The 16,201-nt window shown below is 41.0% G+C and overlaps 1 protein-coding gene across 1 annotated transcript; it reads right to left on the bottom strand.

Moving 5' to 3' along the window:
* Positions 1-708: 708 nt before the first annotated feature.
* Positions 709-13,198, bottom strand: LOC149107629 (uncharacterized). The gene is made up of 3 exons (XM_089295809.1): positions 2,890-13,198; positions 2,329-2,459; positions 709-1,278 (listed from the first exon to the last, which is right to left on the bottom strand). The coding sequence occupies exons 1-3, from the start codon at positions 13,180-13,182 to the stop codon at positions 1,125-1,127; spliced, it is 10,578 nt and encodes a 3,525-aa protein (XP_089151935.1). The 5' UTR covers positions 13,183-13,198; the 3' UTR covers positions 709-1,124.
* Between the last annotated feature and the right edge of the window lie 3,003 nt (positions 13,199-16,201).

Consider the following 16,201-nt stretch of genomic DNA (forward strand, 5'->3'; position numbering starts at 1 on the left):
GTTCTACAGTATATGGACACAGACACAAGTTTGCTGACTCGCGCTGTCTACAAATTACCTCAACAAGATGATACTCTTCAAGCGCTCGTAAACAAGAATCCGTTAATTTCACGTGTACTAGAAGCTTGTTATTGCTTGACTCCGTTCGGGATATGAGGTTGTACGAAGTTTTCGGTTCTAAAACAATGGCCATCGCATTTTCTTTTCCCCAAACCTAATAAACTCCTACTCCATCCGCGAGCAACATCCGCTAAGAAAATTTCATTGCGCCTGTCTAATATATACCGCGGATCCAAACACTACGATCTTGACCTAATATGGTACACCGGAAGTATTCAGGGAATCATCGAAAGACATCGAGATCAGGCTAATACACGTGCTTCCGCCAATTGGGTTATTGAATGCTGAGAAAGCACTGGACACGAGAAAGGCGAGATTAGAACTCAGTTTCCTCACGGACATTTTTCTTTTTCAGGAATTACTGGTCTGTCCTTGAAACAATTTAGGATAATTAGGCATTGAACTGAAAGGGATTAATAGGTGGAATTTTGGATTTAGAACTTTAAAACCTTTGCCTGACGCATCATCGATATTTGTGTCTCGAGTTCGTCAAGATTGCAAGCAAAAAGGCATTTGAAAAAGCTCGAACGCAAAGGGGTGGGGCACTGGGGAAAGTTTTTGAGCCACAAACGTGGCCGCTCTCGCATCGTAAGACGTAGCAAAAAACTTAACGTTTGTGGACGGACTAACTTGTACAAAATGAGACTAAGATTACTTGCTTTTGCTGGCCGATTGTCATAACCTTGGAATATTCTCCTTATTGTCTTCTAAATCTAGAGTTGCTTCCCAGAAGGCTACGAAAAAAACACTAAAACATCACGAATGCTTTCATATAATTTATTGAAATTAAATTTAAAAAAAATATATATTACACATCAGATCAATTGCTCTGTTGTGGAAAATTCTCTGTTAATCCATTTATGAGAAAACAAACGGAAAACGATATTCATATTAACAATTTCTTTTTTTCGGCGGCTTAAACAATTTCGCTTTATTACACTATAACAACATTTAAAGAATTGTTCTTACGTTGGAAATAAAGTTTTCTTTCAGCTGTATGGTAATTAAGCAGTGCATACAAAAACTGAGAGTTTTTTAGCTGATCTTGGTGCCGTTGGATCTGTCATGATTCGATCCCTTGTGGACAGAACAGCACTGTTGTTGGAAGTTTCAACTCCTTGCGATGAGAAACGCTTGTCCAAATGTCCAATCTCCATCCTATAAAAAATATTAGTTTAATAGATATACCTTATTCGATAGTTTAACCCGGGAAGGGGTGACACCTCTTCTGAATAGGTTACCGATGTTCTTCGGAAAATTTTAATAAATCTCCTAAGGCTTAAGGAGACCAAACTGGGCGTGGCTCCAACTTTATTCAACTCCTAAAATATATCAATTTAAAAGGACATGACAGCGTTTTCGTTAACATTTCTTCAAGTACACCCTAAAACATTCTTTGACGGCTAAAAATAGTGGCGTTTGGCACCGAACGCCTTAAGTGAGACCAGACTCCATGATTTATATCTCTAAGCGAGACGATTAGCATCCCCGAGCTTTTCATGTGGGAGTCCCTCCATCCGGGGTTTAACATATAACACACGCGGATACTTTGAGAGTTGCGTTGTATTTTTCCGAGCCCAGAGGAGATTTCTTTTTTCACTATTATACCATTTTCTAGTATTTCGCCTTATAATTTTTGAAATACTTCCTCAATCATAAATCATATGAAAATTGTACCGATCAAATAAGGTGCGTGCGAATGACAAAAACAGAATACTACTCTACCGTACAATACGGCTCATATTTTGCGCGCTCTCTTGACCTTACATAGGGAAATGGTGGACTACCAATAAATCCCATACTGGATGTTTTGACATAAAATACGCGGGGACACAACGTGCATATATGGATGGCATATTTTGCGCATTCTTTTCACCTACTATGATAAAATGAGCTAAAAGTCAAAAATAATAAATGATCAAATCGAAAAAGAGTTGATCAGTGGAGTGGAATGAAACCTTTCCCTGATCGATATCTTAAGATAAGACAACCTTTCTTCCCTGGGAAAGTGTTTATCTCAGGCTCATTCTGGAAAAAGCCGTAAGTCCTGTCGTATTCTTACCTTACCGGGCTCTGTATGTGAGGCTTCAAAAAAGGTTAACTGCTTAAAAATAAGTAGAGACTGTACAAAGATCCAATCACCTCCCTAGAATGAACGCAGCATCTGACACTTAGTATCAACGGAACTTTTAACTGAGTTTTACTGACCGCGTATCACTTGACTCCTGCGGCTCATGCATCTCTCCACGACAACCAGTTGTCATGTCTCCTTTAACCTCAGTCTCCAATTGCTTCAGCTTGGTGATCACTTCTTGTCTTTTGGCGTCCAAGTCGGTCTGCTGGTAATTTAAACGGCAAAAATGAAAACTAAACTAAAACGCTGTGTCACAAACCAGCATATACAGCTGGTGGAACCATAGGGCAATGAGAGCCGGTTAATAACAAGAAACCACTGTAAAATATCCTAAAGTTTTTAAACGAGATGGTTAAACATACAGAAGCTGCCCAAAATAGTTCAAATGGACGATTCAAATCTGATCCAGATATCTCAAGTAACCGATAGACCTTTCCATGAAAAACAAACATTTCACAGAAAATAATTGACTGAGCCAGCTAATAAACTGGTTTAACAGAACAGGAAAGTAAATGTTCTTTCGAAATCATGGTGTAAAGAGCGAGCTAAACATTCTTCCATCAGCTCGTTTCTCTGGGTGTCAAATGTGAACGTTCAACGCCGAAAGAACAAGTTACAACAAAGATAAGTCCTACCTTAAATAACCCAGAAAATGTGCCATCTATCACATCTTGAGGGAATTCACCAGTTTCTTTTAGCAGCAATTCAAACTTTAGCCTTTGGTTTTCTTTTCTCAGTTTAGATATCTCGCGTTCTGCTGATCCTATCCCGGATTGAAGCAAACCTTCATTTTCATTTGCCATGTTTAAAGACTGTTTCAGCTGCTTGACTCCACGCACAGATTTTCTATTGTAGTCTTTAAAGCATTCCTCTTGTTCTAATTTTTCTGCCTCAAGTCTTGAGATCCGAGCTGTGGACTCCTGAAGGCTCATCTTCATGTCCCAAATAAGTTTGGTTTTACCTTTCAGATCTTCTAATCCAGACTTCACTTGCTCCTGAAGAGCCTTCTTCTGTCGATCTGCCAAGACTTGCTCGTTTTCCAAACGCACGGTAGCAGCCGCCAGTTCTCGTGAAAGACTTTCTTTGTCTTTCTTGGCACATTCAAGTTGAATTGACAACAATTTTACCTCATTTTGTGTCGGTTCCACCTGAAACTTCATTTTGTCTGCTTCCCAGTTTTTTCTGTTTACACTCGATCTAAGATGAACAAACTCCTCATTTTGCTTTCTGATAATGGATGAAGAAATCTCCAACTCTTTCTTTACTTCTTTAAGAGATGTCTGCACACGCTCCAACTCCAAACCTCCTTCCTTATTTACTACCCTCAATTCCTCAATTTCATTGTCTTTTAGACACAATTTGGTCTCTATGCTTGTTAAAAGCGACCTTTTTAATTGTAAACTCTCTTTAGTTTCCTCCAGTGTGGTGTCTTTGTCCTTTAAAGAGTTGTGCGCTCTTTGTACATCTCCTTCAAGTTGTTTGACAAGTATCTCCAGCTTCTTCACTTGGTCACTCTCGTCTGCAAGAGTTTTCTTGAGATCAATATTTTCATACTCGACTTCTCTTAGGCGACCTCTCATGCATTCTGCTTCGGACACACTCTTTAAAAGAGAACTTTTCAAGCTTTCTATTTCATCATCTCGTTGATTCAATTCTTCTCTTAACCTTTCCACGACACGCTTTGCCTCAGCTTCTCTCTGTTTCAGTAACACTGCTGATGAATCTAATTCTTTCTGCCTTTGCAGTAGCTTACTAAGCCGTTCTGCCACATGTACCATTAACGATCCGATTTCTCTGAAGCTCCCCTGGGTATGCCTGCTTTGCTTTGTGGGAAAGACTTGCAAGTGATCGTATTGTATTCGCGATGAGATACCCGCATTACCAACATTGTCTTGTCTGTAAGTCAAGATGTCTTCAGCTACTTCTAGCTCCGTTCTCATTTGCTTCAAGTTAACGTTTAGCTTTTCAACTTTCTTCTCGTAGTCACAAAGCTGCTCCTTCAAACTTTCCACTTCTTCTTCTCTACCATCCAGGAGTATTTTTTGTCGCTGAACATTAGATTTTTTTCTCTCCATGGCCTTTCTCAATTCTCTTTTTTCAGACCGTCCTTGTTTTAGTTCCCGCTTTAGCTCGTCAAATGTATCGTCCTTTCTGCTTAGCTTGGTGTAAACCTGCTGTAACTCAGTCTCTTTGTCTTTGAGAGATAATTGGGTCCTTTCTTGTAGCTTTTCCATTTCTTGTAGCCGAATCTCAAGCTCGGTTCTTCGTTTCTCCGACAGTCCTTTCTCTCTTTTCGCGTTACATTCCGTAACTTCAACGGCCCTTCTCAAACATTCCTTATCCGATATTTCCTGTTTTAACCTTTGATTTAGTTCATCAATCTTATCACTGGCTTGCTCTAATGCCTCCTTGTTATTCTTAAGTGACTCTAGCGTTTTCTCTCTCAGCTCTTGTGTCTCCTGTAACGTCTTTTCGAGTTGTGTTGATCTCTCGAGAAGTCCCTTCTCTTTATCAACATTACAGTCCGCAACGGCGATGGTCCTTTTCAAAAAGTCTTTGTCCAGCCTTTCTTGTTTCAGCTCTAGTGTTAAGTCATCAATTTGTGAATCTTTGGTGCTTACGCTGCGGTACAACTGCTCCAATTCCTGCTGTTTGTCCATAAGAGAGGCTGATGTCGTTTCTTTCAGCTCCTCCGTCCGCTGTAACTGATTCTCAAGTTCTCTTAGTCTTACTAATAGTCCTCTCTCTCTAACAGCATTAGATTCTTTCACTTCAATGGCTCTTTTAAGACACTCTTTATCAAATCTTTCTTGCTTTAACTCATCAATTATATCATCAATCCTTTGATCTTTTTGGTATATCCTGCGGAAGGCCTCCTTCAATTCCTGATCTTTGTTCATGATGGATTTTATGGCAGTGTTTCTGGCATTTTCCATTCCTTGTAACTGATTTTCAAGTGTTGCTGATCTTTCTAGCTGCTGTCTCAAAGTTGCATCAGTCTGTTCTAAATTGTATTGGTTCTGTCTTAGACGCCTGCATGTCTCCTCAAGTAACCTTTCTGTCTCTTCAACTCGACGCTCCAGAAATTCAGTCCTGTCTGTCTTCAGTGTTAACGCATCCTTTGTTTGCTGCAATTCATTTTCCGTCTGTCGAAGAGATTTTCTGATGCCCTCGATGGTCTTTTCCATTTCTTGCACTTGGCTTGTGTCCTGGTTATCTTTTCCATATTCTTGCTCGTGGTTTAAGGTGTCTTTTACGTTCGGCAGTTTATCAGGCCCGTCTGTTGGATCCTGATCAATGTGGTATTGTGGTCTTCTCCCAAACTCAAGACCTCTCTGTCGAATAAATCTACCTAAGAACTCAAGTTCTTGCTCATTCTGGCGAATGCGTTTCCTTAACTTTTTAATATCGGAGCTTTTACTTCTGCGACTCCTCCTCGAACGCATGCTGTCTTCTTCAAGTTCACTGGTTTCTTCCTGCGGACATTTCAATTCATCAAAAGACTGCTTTTTGGCTTCCACGGCTTGATCTTGCAATAACTTGTTCTGAGTCGTCAAGTTTTCTACTTGGTTGCAGAGTTCTGTCAATTGTTTATCTTTTTCCGAGACTTTAGACAGTTCTATGGCCAGCGTGGAATTTTCTTTCCTAAGCCTTGCTAGCTGATCTTCGAGTTGTTTTATGACGTTCGACGCTTCGCTTTGTAGTTCACTCATCTGGTTATCCTTCTTTGATGCCTTGGACAATTCTGTGGCCAGGGTGGAATTTTCCTTCTTAAGAGTCGCGAGCTGATCTTCAAGTTTATTTATGACTTTCGACTTTTCATGTTTTAGTTCAATCATTTGGTTATCCTTCTTTGATGCCTTGGACAATTCTGTGACCAGCATGGAATTTTCCTTCTTAAGAGTCACGAGCTGACCTTCAAGTTTATTTATGACTTTCGACGTTTCACGTTTTAGTTCATGCATTTGGTTATCCTTCTCTGATGCCTTGTACAATTTACTGGCCAGCGTGGAATTTTCCTTATTAAGTGCCGCTAGTTGATCCTCAAGTTTATTGATGAACTTGAACGTTTCACCTTTAAATTCATTCATCTCATTGTCCCTCTCTCTTTCCAGATTGTGATTTTCCTCCTTAAGGTTCACTAGCTGATCTTCAAGATGTTTTATGACCTTCGTCGTTTCACTTTTAAGCTCAGTCATTTGATTATCCTTCTCCGATACCTTGGACAGCTCTGTGGCCAGCATGTAATTTTCCGTCTTAAGTGCCGCTAGTTGATCCTCAAGTTTATTGATGAACTTGGACGTTTCACCTTTTAATTCAATCATCTCATTATCCTTCTCTGATACCTTGGACAATTCTGTGGCCAGGTTGTGATTTTCCTTCTTAAGGTTCGCTAGCTGATCTTCAAGATGTTTTATGACCTTCGTCGTTTCACTTTTGAGCTCAGTCATTTGATTATCCTTCTCCGATACCTTGGACAATTCTGTGGCCAGGTTGTGATTTTCCTTGTTAAGGTTCGCTAGCTGATCTTCAAGACGTTTTATGACCTTCGTCGTTTCACTTTTGAGCTCAGTCATTTGATTATCCTTCTCTGATACCTTGGACAATTCGGCATTAAGCGTGGAGTTTTCTTTCGTAAGCTTATTCAACTGATCTTCAAGTTGTTTTATAACCTTCATGTTTTCTTTTTTAAGTTCGCTCAGCAGATTCTCCTTATCTGATGCCCTTGACAGCTCTGCGATCATTCTGGTATTTTCATTCTCAGCTGTACTCAGCTGCTTCTCAAGTTGCTCTATTGTCCTCGACTTCTCGTTTTTTACAGTGTCCAAGTTGCTTTTCAAGGTTTGCTCACAATGTTTAAAGTGAGATACTTGTCCTTCCAAATCATCCACCTGGCATCTCAACAACGTTTCTCGTTGATTAGACAATTCCAGGGATCCCTTCAATAACTCTACCTCCTCGCGTAAATGTTCGTACTCGTGTCGTTTATTATCCATCTTAGCCCACTTCTTGAATTCTTTGATGGTCTCATTTAACTCGTCAACTCTATTGTTCAACTTCTCATTGTTTTCCCGTCTAAACCTCAAGCTGTCCTCCAAATACTCAACATCATCCAATAACTCTAGCTTGTCCTTCAGAGCATTTTCCAGGCTCTCTTCTGCTTCATCCCACTTTTTCTCCTTTCTTTCAAAATCATTTTTTAAATTTGTCAACTCTCTTTGCTTGTACTCATCCCTGGATTGAAGACATTTTAACTCAGCGTTTGTCGTTTCAAGCTCAGAATGCAAAGATTCGTTCTTCTTCTTAAACGCCTCGACTTCCTCCTGCATTATAGTGATCTCAACCAACATTTTTGCGTTTTCTTTTCTGCTTTCCTCTAACATCTCCGTCCCAACATGCTCGTCGCTTTTGACTGAGCCCTTGTTACTCTTTCCAGTTGCCTGTTTTAATTCTTCTGCCATTTCTGCGATGTTATCATCAAGAACACTAATGCTGTTCAGCAGAACTGGGACTGTATTAACCTCTCTTTTTACAGCAAATCTCTGTCCCTTAGTTCCATTCCTTCCACTTAGCTGCTGTCGTATGTCAGTGACCATTGAATGCAGTTTGTTCAATTGTTCAATAGCGTCTCCAACTGTTGCCTTTTTTCCACTGACAGTAACACCTTTTTCTTTGTTGGTCACAAGCGCTTGCATTTTGTCTTCCGTTGGGCTCTTTATATCATCCTGGTGTACATGATGTTTCGTTACGTTTTGCTTTACCTCATCTTCCAAGACGTCAATCTCAGTAACTTCACACGCCGCTGCTTTAACAGCTGCCAGTAACTCTTGATGCAGAAGATGTTCCGAGATGTTTACTACAGCTGCTATCCTTCGCTGGTAGTTAGCTCGCCTGCGTTCATCTGTCACTCTGTTTTCTCCGTCGGTTAAACTGACAAAGCTAGAATCGCGACTTTGAAATCGTCTGTCAACAAGCTCGTCCAAAGCGTCCCAGGAATCTGGTTCTTCTTCGTTTTCTGAAATCACCTCTAAAATGCTATCGTTGATAGCTGCCACTTCCTCGTCACACGACGACAACAATGACTCATCGTTGTCAATATCAGTCAGCCACGTGACAGATTCATCCAGAGTTTCTACATCAATGATTGATTGATACTCAATTTCCTCAACTGCCTTTTTAGTTTCTGAAGAACGAGAATTGCTTTTAGGAGACGACATGCTTTCTTCAGTTCGTATATCTTCTTCAATTTCGTCAAGTAAACGGTCAAAGTCGTCTATGAACTCATCCTCTTTGAGCTTAGACTTCGTCACTTTTCCTCTTCCTGATAAAAACCTTTTGGTAGTATGGGGACGCTGACTGACCTCTTTAGATGGTGTATCAACTTGAGAAAATTTATCTTCCAGTGAAGCTTCTAACCTTTCGTCCATAATTGAGTCAACTGACGCAAATCCATCACCACCATTAGCTTTAACGTCACTAGCAGCCGCCTTATTGTCTTTCTGGCAGCTTCTGCCCATTCCAGGAGCTACCTGTAGAACAGACTGTTCGTGATATTCTATCCTTTGAAACTCCTCGCCAACCGCCAAGGCCTCGTCATCAATGCGGGAAACTGAAATATCTTGATGAGCAGAGGATACCCCTTTCATGACGCCATTGACCCTGGGGAGAGCCAAATCACCCACTGAATCCAATTTTGCACGTTTTTCTATTTCAAGAGCACATACTTCATTAGTTGTTGATTTGACACGTTCACCAACAACAGAGATATTTTCGTCTTTGCGCGGGGAAAGTAAACTGTCTCTATGACGTCCTGGTGATGCCGCTGTAGACTTTAAAGCTGATGCTGGGCTAGTCTTAAGTTCAAGAGTTTCCCTGTCTTCTTCTTTATTCTTTTGGTTAGGTCCTTTATTAACAACATCAGATAAGTATGGAGCGCCACAGACAGATTCTTCCTTGCCACCAATAACACAATGAGAATCACTTGGCGGCATATCATCTATTGAGCCCCAAGAATCAAGTTCATCACCGGCATCACAAATAGACTGTGATCTCTCAACTTTTGAATCTTCCTCACGAAGCAGTTCTTGAATTTCGCTGACAGTAGATTCGTCGTCAGCTCTTGCCACGGCACCATCTGCTCGGGAAGTATCAGTTGTGATACTACCGACTTCAACTGAATTTTTAGAAGAATCATAACCTGCCTTTTCATCAAAAGAACCTTCGTCATTTTGTGTGTTTTCCTTCATCAGTTGTTGGTTTTTCTTATTCGTGGCATCCAGATCCATTAAAAGGTGTTGCTCGTCTTGCACTTTTGTCTCAGCGAGAGGTCCTTCCATGCAGTGTGCAAAGCCAGAAACTTCACCTCTGTTATGCACGTCTTTATTTTCTGACATTAGAAACAGATTTTGGTCGTTCGTTTTTTCCAGCACAGTTTTCCCAACGCTGGAAGCTCTACTTTCCGAGGTATAGTCATCCCTATCATCGGAGTAGTCAGATTGAAGTGCATCATTAAATAGAGCTGAGGAATCCAGTTCTTTCGGTGTATCAATAACTGGATGAAAATTTCTATCCAGGGAGGCTTTCTTTACATCTTCACCATTACCAGACTGGTGTGAATGGCTATAACGGAATGCTTCCTTGTACTCTGCAAGAGGTTTGTTGTTTGTATCCCTGTCTGAAATAAGCAGTGGAATGTTAAAATCCTTGTAAATGTCTCTATGTGAAGATGTGTCTTCTTTCAACCCTCTGAACTTCTCCATAGATTTGTTATTACCATGATCTGGAAGCACGTCCTGCGTCTTCCTATCAGGAGACTCCACTGTAGATTGTGCGTCAATTGTCATTGCATCACCTTGGTTTTCCGCCACTTGCAAGGCTTCTTCAACTTCGTCTAAAAAGTCGTCAAATTCGGCAATGAAATCGTCTTCTTGAAAATTACGCTTTGCAGTTGACTGTGAATTGTACGGTTTTTCGTGTGAAGAGAAACGGTCTGAACACTCATGGAAATGACCGACGGGCAAATTTTCTAAAGTGTTTGACGTGGAAGCTGCTTTCATCGGAATGGGTTTCATTTCTTCAGGAAGCGCAGCTTTGTTATAACGTCCAGCTGTTGAGCTTTGAAGGTCTGGTAAATGCACAGACGAAGATTTAACAGATGAAGCTTCGCTTGCTGTTAATGGTTGTTGTAAAAACTCCTTTACTCCGCGCTCGTCAATGCTGTCTCGTAGATCATGATGATCACATCCAACTCCATCCAGCTCTACTTCAGGTCTTGTCTCAATATCATCTACTGACTCTTGTTTCATTTTCATCTCATCACATTTAAGGAAGGCTAACGGGCGTTCCTCACTTAAAGATGGTTCCTTAATAAATGCATCATCTATTTCTTGAACGATATCTTGTTCCATCCAGCTCTCCTGGTCGCAAGTTTGGACACTGGCCTCTTCGCAGGCGATAGAGAATGAGTTTGGGTCAGATGAGCGACGACTCACTTCTTCATAGACGATATCCACTTGTACGTTTTCAGCCCCCTCTACATCAGTGTAAGCAGCGTATCGCTGTAAAAGCGCCTCTTGCATTTCCTTGGGTAAATCTTTGAAGCTTATGCCGTGGTCGTGGCTCAACGTTTCATCTTCAAGAGTTCCTGTTTCCAAATGGTCGAGAGAGGAATTTTCTTCCGAGGTAAATTGGCCATCTTCACCCCGTACTTTGTCTTCCACTTCCTCTTCTGAAGGAACTGTATCTTCAAATATTGAGTTGAACTCTCCAGTTCCATGTGAGTTGAAAAGAGGTTGTATTCCACCTGGTGCAAACCTACCAGAGACTTTTCGCATTAATGGAGAAGGTTCATTAGCTATAATCCTCCGGTTCCCTGTACGACTGGGATCGCCATGGTCAAAGCCTTCATCACTCAATGTCATATCGATGGTATCATCATTTCCATCATTCAAAAATTCATCATTGCTATCTTCTTTGACATATTCAGGCCGTGGTACACTCTTTTCAAGTAAATCTCCGGTCCACTTGTTTTTATTGGAACGAGTGGACAGTTCCACGTCTCTATCATCCAAACACTGCAGCGGGCCGTCATTATGTTGGTCCCCGCCATCAATTTGATCAAAAGCATCGCTTTTTGCCAATGTTTCTTTACCGTCAAAACATAGGGGAGGGATTTCGTCGCGAGTCATCACACTGCAGACAGATATATCATCCAAACGCTCTGCGGCTGGCCCCAATGTGCGGATATTTGTTGCGAAAAAGCCAGACATTTTTTCGAGCTTCCCACTAGCCCTAACAATAGCTGTTGAAACGATCTCCCTCTCAAAGGAATTGTTTACAAGAATCTCTCCTTGTAAGGAAGATAACTCATCATATTCCATGCCAGCTGTTTTCGATGCACATTCCTCTGACTTGAAATTCTTCTCTAGTTCCCCACCACATTTAGGGTTGTTGTGGGGTTCAATCAGACCCAACTCTTCTTCGATACTGAAGAGTTCCACTGATATGTCTTTCAATGTGTCTTCTTTCTCTAGACAATCGATCTCAACGTCTTCCGAGGCATCCTCGTTGTCCATTTGATTACCACCTGAGCGGCTGGATTCCTTTGAATTTTCCATAACAAATTCGTTGTATGGTTTCGTTTTCACTTCTTCTCCAACAGAACCTTCAGTAGCCACGCACTTGTCATTTTGAAGTTTTAATGATCTTTTAAACATACAAGTCTCCACCTCTTCTGGAGCAAGTTCTGCCACTTCTGTTTCACAACTGATGCTGTCCAAAACTGGCTCTTTCATATCTTCAGATATGTCGAGCTCTGAATCTCCAAATGCCTGTATTACCCCGTTAGACACATTGGGTCGGACTTCAAGTGCGTGTAACGACAAATGTCCCTCTGTTGGATCTCGATCAGATGCTTCATTTGAGGCATCCTGTTCTTTTTGGTCAACGTCGCAAGCCGAAGTGAAGTGAGTGGTTTGATATTCAGTCTGATTAACTGTTTGGGGTTCTTCAGAATTTTCCTGCAGTAAACTGGCACTAGAAACTTCTTGAACTTGATTATTTACACACTGGGAGGACACCAGGCTTTTCTCAGTCACTGCTGAATTCTTAACTCTTAGTTTTTCAAGTTTACGAGCAACTTTTCGTTTCTCTTTTTCGATCTTTTTTCGCTCTCTTTGTTCCAACTTCTCTCTTTTGATAGCTTTTTTCTCCATTTTCTCCAGACGTCGAAGTTGTTTTCGCTTCTTTTCCAGCTGTTTTACGCTGCTATATTCCTTAACCTCATGGGACTCATATAAAATGATATTGGACGCGTCCTCCTCGAGACAACAAGTGGTTGCTTCAGTTGCATCTTTACACTCCTGTTCCACTTGACGTCCTGCTCCATTCTGGTCTTCTGGGTTCTCGTTTTCAGCTTCTGTCTCCTGTTGATACTCAAGCCGATGGGCCCGTACCTTCTCCAGTCTTCGTGCAATTTTCTTCTTCTTTTTATCGATCTTCGCTTTCCACTTTTCCTCCTCGCGCTCTCGTCTTTTAGATATCTCATCTAAGCGTGTCAGGTCTTGTTTGATTTCATCCTGTCTGTGTCTCATCTCCTCTATATCATTGGTTATGGCGTCTTCTCTCTCCTGACTCTGTTTGATCTCTTCTCGTATCTTGTCCATAGATTCGATAGCTAGTCTGTTTTCCTCGGCAAACTGAGCTTTAAGCCGTCTTGATTTTTCATCCAGTGCGGCAATTTTTCTTTCCCCTTCGCTCGATACCGTTACAGAGCTACAATCGAACTCTTCGTCACTTGTTGCTTTCTCCTCCAAGTTGTTTTCTTCTTCAAACACTAGTTTCACGGCATCGTCGACAAAACTTGTAATGGTAGCATCATCTTTGCCGACTTTTTTATCTTCACTGATGTTATATTTTGTATCTTTCATGGGTTCCTCTCTGTCCCTGTAAAAGATTAATGCATAATTGTTCCATTAACAAACGAAACATAAGGGCTCTAGAAAACCTTCTGTGCTGCATCGGCATAACCTGCGATCAGGCGTTTTTTTTTTTTTTGAAAGAAGAAGGGAAAAGGGAGAAAGGAAAAAGAAAAACGCCTGATACATTTATTTAACCAGCCACCAACCGCCCCCTCATTTAAATAAACTAAGGTGTGGTCAAACTGTCATTTTATGAGCCAGTCAGCATTCACCGGAAGTCAAACTTATTTGTAGTTGGCGGGAATTCGAGACTCGGATTTCTGAAATAGTCTGCAGATCAGCTTTGCAAACTCCGCCATGTGAAATTATAACTTAAAGTGCACCTAACCCCAAAAATTTTTTTTCGCTAGAACGAATCTACTTATTATTTGAAATAGTTCTGCGAAAAAATTTTTGAATTCCGTTAAATCCTCGATTTGCTGTGCCACGACGAAATCTCGAAAATAGCTCCAAAACACCGCCATTTTGTTTCACGACCGAGTTTGAGGAGAATGGGTCCAGCGGCTCTTGTGACGTCTACCCAGGAAGATTGGATATCTCATTTCCTCTCATTTCCTTCAGGATGGTGCAATACACATTCGAAAAGTGCGCAGAAAACGCCTTCCAGAGGTGCTATCGGCTGTTGCAGCAATATTCCAGATTTAAAGAAAGATATACTGTACAATTTACTGACGATGATCGGCTAATGGTGCAATAAAGACGTAAACGATGGTTGATTTTGTCGAACCGAAACAAGCGAACTGAATCTGTGAGAACCACTGAAAAACTCTCACTGGAATTTGTTCCGCAGACTTTCGAACGCTATTTTCATAAATTTTCTGCTTAAAGCTAACCAGAAATTTGTAGAAATACTACCTACAACCTATATCTTCCAATCCCGCAATATTTATAACATAACCGGCAAAGTTGTGTGATCCGGTCATGATCAAGAAGCGTTATACTGATATGTAAATAGTCGCAACTGTACGCCGCTAACCAACACTTATTTCTCTTTCGATTTAGATGAAAGTCGAAGATTAATCCTCTAGAATTACATGATAACAAAATTGTTAGACTCACAAAGTTTTTCGAAGGTTTGGAAATCAGCAGTGCGACAAAGATTCTGTGCAATAGCGTCGAAAATATGACCGCGTAACATTATCTGCGGACCGCTTAGGGAACACATCCTTTTCGCTTATCCGACGAATTTCACTGCAAACTTTGAGAACAATTTACATTGGTTATTTGGAGTTACGACTTAAAACGTGTGGCAATGTGAAATCGGTAACTGTATGAAATGTTTCCTTCCGCCTTGCTTCCCGCAGCTTCAAAAATACAGGTCCAAACAATACGATTTTCAATCGACCGAAGCCAATGTTTTGGAGGTCATCAAGTCTCGAAAACTGCAACACGTACGTCGTTCTTATAAACATGAAGCATTCAACTGAAAGTAAAACACAAACTGGATTTAACAGAACCTTGACAAAATACATTCTCGGTAAGGACAAATGTAAACGGGCTATAAACACGCGTGGGAATCTTATGTTTAGTTGACGAAATTACCATCCAAAGCAGTCCTTGAGTTTTCTTTCCTGCTTTTCGTTTGCCTGCTCCTCCACTTCGTATCTAGCTTTCCATTCCTAATATACAAGCAGCTCGTCCGCAAAGACGTCTTCCCCGTCGTCGCTTGAAATATTGTAAATTGCTCTCAAAGCTCTAAGCAGTGAGTTCACAGTTGTCGAACTTGCTCGATCGAAGTTTATTTCGGAGCCTTCCGAATCGAAACTTAACTCTGACTCCAGTGACGAAAAAGAAATGATTCTGAGACAAAACTTGGACGTTTTAGTCCCAAAATACATCGGAACGATTAGTTTTGCGTTCTATTTTCTCGAGCAAATACAGAGAGTTGACTGAGGCGCTATTGTGTTTGGTTCCTGGGTAGACGTCATCAGGTACCGCCGCCCCAGACTCCCTAAAACGCGGTCGTGAAACACTTAATCGCGACTTTGAAAGGGCATAGAAAATCGAGGATTCAACCAAATTCAAAAATTTCTTCGGCCAAATGCTTCAAATAAAGTCTAGATTTGTTTTAGCGAAAAAAAAATTTTGGGGTTAGGTGCACTTTAAATGCGTTTCGAAACAAGGTGAGATGGCGCTCACGATAAAAACAAACAAGTGCTGCTATTTCTGCGATAATAATTTACCAGTAGGAGCTGTCATTCCTTTATTTACGGTAACTAAAAACAAGGAATTCACTGGCAAGAGCTGTTTCACTGCTGATGGCATCGTGTTGGCAGAATTGCCCAAGAGCGTAGGATTACACATAAGCTTAGATGCAAATGCATGTTCGAGTCCTCCAGCAGCTTGCAATATAGAATACAAGTAAGCAACATGTTCACGGTAAATTTTGAATTTTGTCCCTTGAAAGCGAATACTTGGAGACTTAAAAACATAGCTTGCAATAGAAACGAGCCAAAACAATGCATAAACACATGGCAAATTACAAAGGTGTCAAACTCGACGAAGCAACATGCAGATAACAGCGGAAATCATGCAGACCTATAATTTGCCATAGCACAATCTAACGGCTCAACTCTACTTAAAATTCTTCCTTATAACACAACATGAAGTGCCTTTCATAAACACGAGTCAAGCTACAAAAAAAGGTCCAGTGACCGAACAGAAAACGGCAAATGTACAAATGTCACGAACCGTAGAAGTCGTGTAGGCTAGTCAACCCTATTTTACACCGACACTCGTAGGCGGAACTGCCAAAACATCTTCACGTAAACAAATTACTCGCCGTAAGCACTCTATCTGCTCTACTTTCAGGGAATCATAGTGAAAATTTCTCAGGGCTTCAACTAACGCAGCAGGAAACTCGTCCTCGCTAAAATCTCGCTCTGTCTCTGCCATTTTGTTTTCTTCTAGCCAGGCCAGCTTTTTGACCGGAAGTGAGGTTGAAATATGAAAGCCAATAAGAACGCAT

This window comes from Orbicella faveolata, unplaced genomic scaffold (genome assembly GCF_042242905.1).
Source record: "Orbicella faveolata isolate gen_17 unplaced genomic scaffold, um_ofav_v1 contig_26, whole genome shotgun sequence".
NCBI classification, from domain to species: Eukaryota; Metazoa; Cnidaria; class Anthozoa; order Scleractinia; family Merulinidae; genus Orbicella; species Orbicella faveolata.

Coding starts and splice junctions, on each gene's coding strand:
- LOC149107629 (XM_089295809.1), bottom strand. CDS start 13,182: ATGAAAGATACAAAATATAACATCAGTGAAGATAAAAAAGTCGGCAAA. Junction 2,460..2,889: donor CATTTTCTGGGTTATTTAAG/GTAGGACTTATC, acceptor TTAAATTACCAG/CAGACCGACTTGGACGCCAA. Junction 1,279..2,328: donor CAGGAGTCAAGTGATACGCG/GTCAGTAAAACT, acceptor TATTTTTTATAG/GATGGAGATTGGACATTTGG.